Source organism: Phallusia mammillata, chromosome 4 (assembly GCF_965637545.1).
Source record: "Phallusia mammillata chromosome 4, kaPhaMamm4.hap1.1, whole genome shotgun sequence".
Classification (NCBI taxonomy): domain Eukaryota; kingdom Metazoa; phylum Chordata; class Ascidiacea; order Phlebobranchia; family Ascidiidae; genus Phallusia; species Phallusia mammillata.
In genome coordinates, this window is record NC_137255.1 from 22,882,477 (window position 1) to 22,888,300 (window position 5,824).

General features: G+C 35.5%; 1 protein-coding gene across 1 annotated transcript; it reads left to right on the top strand.

The window, feature by feature from the left end:
- Window positions 1–1,493: 1,493 nt before the first annotated feature.
- LOC145223642 (tyrosine-protein phosphatase 99A-like) lies at window positions 1,494–4,970 on the top strand. Its single transcript, XM_080090043.1, has 9 exons — window positions 1,494–1,653; window positions 1,725–1,919; window positions 2,083–2,183; window positions 2,324–2,428; window positions 2,516–2,724; window positions 2,989–3,053; window positions 3,311–3,423; window positions 3,739–3,835; window positions 4,630–4,970. Exons 1-9 carry the CDS (start codon window positions 1,575–1,577, stop codon window positions 4,701–4,703), a joined length of 1,038 nt encoding a protein of 345 aa, XP_079946169.1. The 5' UTR covers window positions 1,494–1,574; the 3' UTR covers window positions 4,704–4,970.
- The last annotated feature ends 854 nt before the right edge of the window (window positions 4,971–5,824 follow it).

Consider the following 5,824-nt stretch of genomic DNA (forward strand, 5'->3'; position numbering starts at 1 on the left):
TTTATATCAACTTTAGTCACGTAAAAGATTGATAAAAGGTGCGAAACAAGCGTCGCGTAAAGACGGTATGTTGTAAATTGCTTTGTACAGTAGATTGTCTGGTACATTTATCAAGTACAGTGTTGTACATTTTAGCTAGACTGTTGTGAATAAACTTACAATAGTTACAAAGTTTAGGCACAGATAATGTCCAGTTCACTCAAGTTCACCTGGTCCAGAAGCAAAGCAGTATCGCGAGAACTATAATGTATATAGTAAAAAACAAACAAACAAAAAGCTGCAGACAAAAAAGGTCTCATCAGTTCAGCTGGTGACAATACATTGGCCGTATTTAGCAATAACCAGATTACGACACTCCAACGCTTACAACCCAACTATTCAAAGTTTATATTACAACTGTGCTTTTTGAAACAAAGCGTGTCCTACAGAAAATAGTAGCAACAATCAGAAGTAGAAAGTGGCCGTATATTTGATTATTGTGACAAACCAAACGTGATGACTTGGGTTTTCAGCAGCAAGATTGTGGTTATTTCCATGATGTTGCATATTATAACTGCACAAACTAAATGTAAGTGTCACCCCTACAACTTAATTTTGCAATTTTTTTGCTATTTCCAAACTAAACGGGTTAATGCGTAAAACAACTTATTTGGCAAAACACTTGCAGAAAACAATTTAACAACGAGGTATTATCCAGGTTGCAATAAAACGATGCAAGCAGTGAAGGACAGTGTGTTGATATTATCTGACGACCTTGTGGATGCAAACACTGCACAGGAGAAATGTTCTTTGCTGGGTGGAAATCTTGCAATGACTGATGACCCACAGATCAACACAACTCTCACTCAACTCATGACAGACAAATATACTACAGGTTGGTAAAAACTGTGATAAGTTCAGTACAACCTTTAAAAAGCGAAATGCAAATCAATTAAATAGAAAAAACACTGATTCAATGTAAATGTATGAAACAAAACCTCGTTTCAGATTTGCAGCGGGTTTATATTTTTTATGATCCCGTCACATACGAACGATATAAATACTCAAACAATTCGGTTAAAGAAGATTTCTGGAAAAGTACAAAATCTCTCGGACATCTGTGGTATTTCGACTTGTACAAAAGGTGAAAATCGGATAGTTACAAATTTTTCACTATGAATTAAACCTAATTTTATCGAGCAGGAATCCTAAAAACACGATGGAATCAATTTACTTCTGCGAGGCTTGGAAAGACAGAAATAAGGAGAAGTGGAATGTGACTATTGGAAGAAATTGTGAAGGCAAAGACAACTTTGGAAATTGGAACGGTTGGTGTTCTACTTACCTAGCTCACTAACGTTTAACATATCACACCAAAACACTGAGGTTAAAAATGTTTTACTGTTTTTAGTTTTTTCAGTTTTTTTATTATTTTACTTCTAAATCATGACAACACAAATATATTTTATGTAATGTTGGTCTTTGTTCTGACTTTACAAACATTTGCAGGATGGACATTACGATATTCTTTATTTTCTGACACTAAAACCAGAAAACGCCAAAAGGAAATATTTAGTTATGGACTCATCGGTCATATGCGTGGAAGCAAGTTACGAAGTGTAAATGAATCGTTTGAAAACTTCACCACATATGATGGATCGTTCCTGGCACCAAGTGAGCGTTTAATATAAAAACAGAAAATACCTTCCTCATGTTCAAAATAAAAAAAAATAAAAAAAAAACAGTTATCAGTGTTATCATTGGAGCTCGTTACAACACAACTACAAATGGTTGGTATTGGAGCGACGGATCTCCGGCAAACTTTCCCGTTTCCAACGTTACAATTTGCCAGCAGGGAGCGTTGCATTATGGGATCGGATGGGAGCAGTCAAGAATGAACTGCAGTGGGGAACCGGCTTACTACGCTTGCCAAGTGAAATGTGAGTAATCACTACCTTTTAAAGCGGAACAAAAATATATATCAAATGCCTGATACAATGTTTCTGTAAGATGTTCTTGCTTTAATGGAAAAACTACGCTACAAATTCGTGACCTAATTTACCTTTCTTTATCATTTGCTATAACGTCTGGAACCATGTTTAGTTAAACCTTCTGTGACGAAATTTCCATGCAATGCTTCAACTGTGGTGGTTAGTTGGACTGGACTTTATCAATTCATCAACAACAACAAACTAACAGCACAGGTCAAAACCAAAGTTTTATAATTTACTATTTGCGTTAAGTCCGTAACTGCACCGAATAAAGTAAATCAACTAAAGAATCGTTTACCAAAAATGTCTGTACAGCATTTTCTAAAGAATCGTTGACAAACAAATACATGCAGGTTGAGATTCAAGTCCAGGGATTGAATCAAACAATATCTGTTCCGTATTCCAATACATCAACTTTAATTGAAGGTCTTAATCACTCTACATCTTATGATGTTCAGGTAAGCATATTTTGCTCCAAAACAAAAAACTAAAGAAATGCCAAACTTGGCTCAAAAAAAAAAAATCAAACATGTTTTGTGTTCCAGGTCAAAGTCATTGTTACTGATTTAATCAACACAAACATCACATCCAATCTGACAGTAACAACTGCGGGCAAACCCCCTCCAAGCTGTTTTCCTGGAGATAACCCCACCAATCCTACAACAAGTGCTGCAATGATTGCTGGTCTGGTGGTCGGGCTGTTGCTTCTGCTACTTGTCATTGTTGTCATTTTCGAGTTTAAACGGCGGCACAGGTTTGTTCTGAACTGGTTAGGCTAAACGCGTATTCGCATTGTAGGTTTTGTCAATGTCAGAAAAATTGTTACCAAAAGTACTATTGTGCTTTTAACTTCCGCACGAAAGTTAACGTTTGTTTGTTGTCCAGAAGCTTAAAGCGATACGTGCCTAAACAATTAACCTAATATGAGTTAATTTGAAACTCGCAATGGATATCTAAAGGAAAGGAAGCATCTCTGTTAAAATACTGAACTAAAACTCATATTATATTGTGTTTGCAGGCCAAGCAAGGATCAACCTTTACGCGTGGAAGTTTCCAATCATCAATCTTCAGGGTCACCACAAGGTAGAAACGAATAAAAAAAAGGGGATCGGTTACTACAAAAAGTGCATACATAAGCATATGCACCAATCAGGATGTGAGAGTAATTTGTTTTATAAACCTTTTCATTAAAGAAATGTTCAGAAAACGCAAGAAAAAAGAGCATTTATTGGTTTCTTTTAAAAAACTTGCACTTCCTTTCTTTAGGTTTTACCACCTACGTATATCAATAGATTGCCGTATCAAATTTCAACACCTAAACTTTTGCAAACGTTTTTAAGTTGGAAACGGTGTCTACCAAAACGTAGCGCATGAAGCCAGGTCGAATTCGAACTTGTTTGAATTGTTCAAGAAAAATGTCGAGTCAGGATTTCTTTTTGCCAACGAATTTGAGGTTTGTTGTGTTAACTGTGAATAGATAGAGACGCATGGTAAAGTATCAACACACACCGTCATGGGAAAGTCTTAATACTGTTTATACAACACACACCGAGGGTTTATGCGCGATGTGACGTCAATGCCACGTATTGCTAACGTCATTTTTTGTGCTCTGTACAAATGAAAAATAGTTGATTCTAATGATGCCTTATCACAATAAGCTTTGGGTTAAATCATAAATTATCAAACAATCACAAAGTGCAAGTTATGATAGCAAAATTATTTAACTCTTAAGGCAAATGCCACAATAAAAGCGAACTTTTCATTTCAGAAAATCGAAAACCAAAGTAAAAACGACAAGAGAACAAGGGACGTGTCACAGTTGCCGCAAAATGCTGTGAGAAACCGCTACAAGAATATTTTCCCTTGTAAGTATTGAAACACAAAGTTTAAACGTGGGTCACATGTACTTAAAAATAGCTTCACATGTTTGGATCAAAGCCAAAAGGTTACAAGCCAAAAGCAACAGTATTTTCACAACAAATAACTTCAACTTCCATGTTTCACTTCCGTCTTTGGCTGCTATCAGCAACAGTATTACATCGACTAAACTCTAAACAATAGCAATGTGTCAAGCAATACTGCATATTGCACAGATCCTGGGTTGCGCGTAACAAGCTCGGAATAAAATCCTAAATAGCCTTTGTTTCGTTTCTGTTTTATCGTCGCCAACATAATATAATGAAAATGACTAAAGATTGACCCGAAACGTATTTTTGTTGTTTTAATGAACCGGGCTTTAAAAGTTAATGACGTCACGACTGTTATGAGACCCGTTACTAACGTGGATCATTCACTACTACGTCACACAAGAGAAACCGGTGTTTGTTTACATTTCTGCGTCAGATAATTAGTTACACATTGATTTTCCACCACAGTGATTGTACGTTTTATCTTGTATTTTATATTAATAATTTCAGTCTGTTTTAGTGGGATTTTTGTATAGGGTTTGCTACGATAACTTAAATCAATTGATTACATGGCAAATTTTCGATAAGAGTAAACAAATAAGTATTGAGCCGCGAAGGTCTGATAACAATTAAAACCATAATGAAAGCATGAAAGGTGGTCATGTATGGATAGTTTGCCCTCAGAGTGTTTATTACAATGTAACTAATACGTGTGTAATTGACTTCCTGTATAACTTGTGTTTGTTCAATAGACGATCATGCTCGAGTGGTTTTGCAAGGAAGCGGTGGAAACGATTACATCAACGCCGCTTATATACCGGGGTGAGGCTGACTTAGCACTTCTCCAATGTGGTAAGAATTGTTTCGTTTTTGAAAAATCCTCATGGACTTTGTTTTTATCTTCATGGCAACCACATTTCTGTTTGCCGAACCCCTAGTTCGTGAGGGCAGTTTAGGAATGTTTTTTCTTAAAGCACCAAATAAAAATATTGTTGTATATTTACGGAGGCGGATTAAGTGTACACTCGTGGTCGAGACGCATACAAAACTTAAATAAATATCTTTTGAGTATACAAGTATACTTTGTGCAAGGTGTTCTGATTTTTAAGTTTAACTGCTCTTGTTGTTGTGATGTAGTAATAAGACTGTGTAACAAAAATAATGAATTTGCATGGGCCTGTTGCTGCGTTTGTACAATGCAGTAGTTGAGTGTAAGCTTGTATATTTTACTGCATCATTATTTAAAAAAATGTTCGGTGTTTCGCAAGATTGTTTATATGCATGAGGTAATCCGTGGCTCAAATGGGGCAAAAAAACGCTAGAGGAAAATTAAAGTATAAGTTCATTTCACAATTTGTCTTTTTTTCCCTTTTATTGTAAGCATTTGAGGCAAGAATTGAGCCGCCCCCGAGTAAGAAATGTTTGCACCCGGGGTAAAACACAACGCTTGTAAAAGTAAATAACCTATAATGTTTGAAATACTAATAAGCTTTTGTCGTTCCAGTTAAATACAACCTTTGGTTGTAAAGCTTCCATAAAGAACCCTCTTTCTACATAGCAATCTGTTTATTGTTTCCAAACTATTTTGGTCTACAATATCAGTTATTTAATATTAAAAGTTATTTAATGTTAACAACACTTTTGCATACCAAATCTAAAGACTTACGACAAAAAAACTCAGCAACCTTTTATACGCAATATTTATATACTTGCTTTGTATCAGACAATTATTGCCAGGACAGACGTAATGTGCAAGTACAATTTCGTAAGTCACGTTGTTGAGTTTTAACGCGCTGTTTGCACTTGTATTAAACATCAATGCCCTCAAAACTAGTTTAATTGTAGGTGAATAATTTATTTGTTATAGCTTTCTTGAAACAGTTTAAAATGTAACATTTTGTTTACAAAAGCTTCCTTATTTTGCACCTACAATGGATTGGTTTAAGC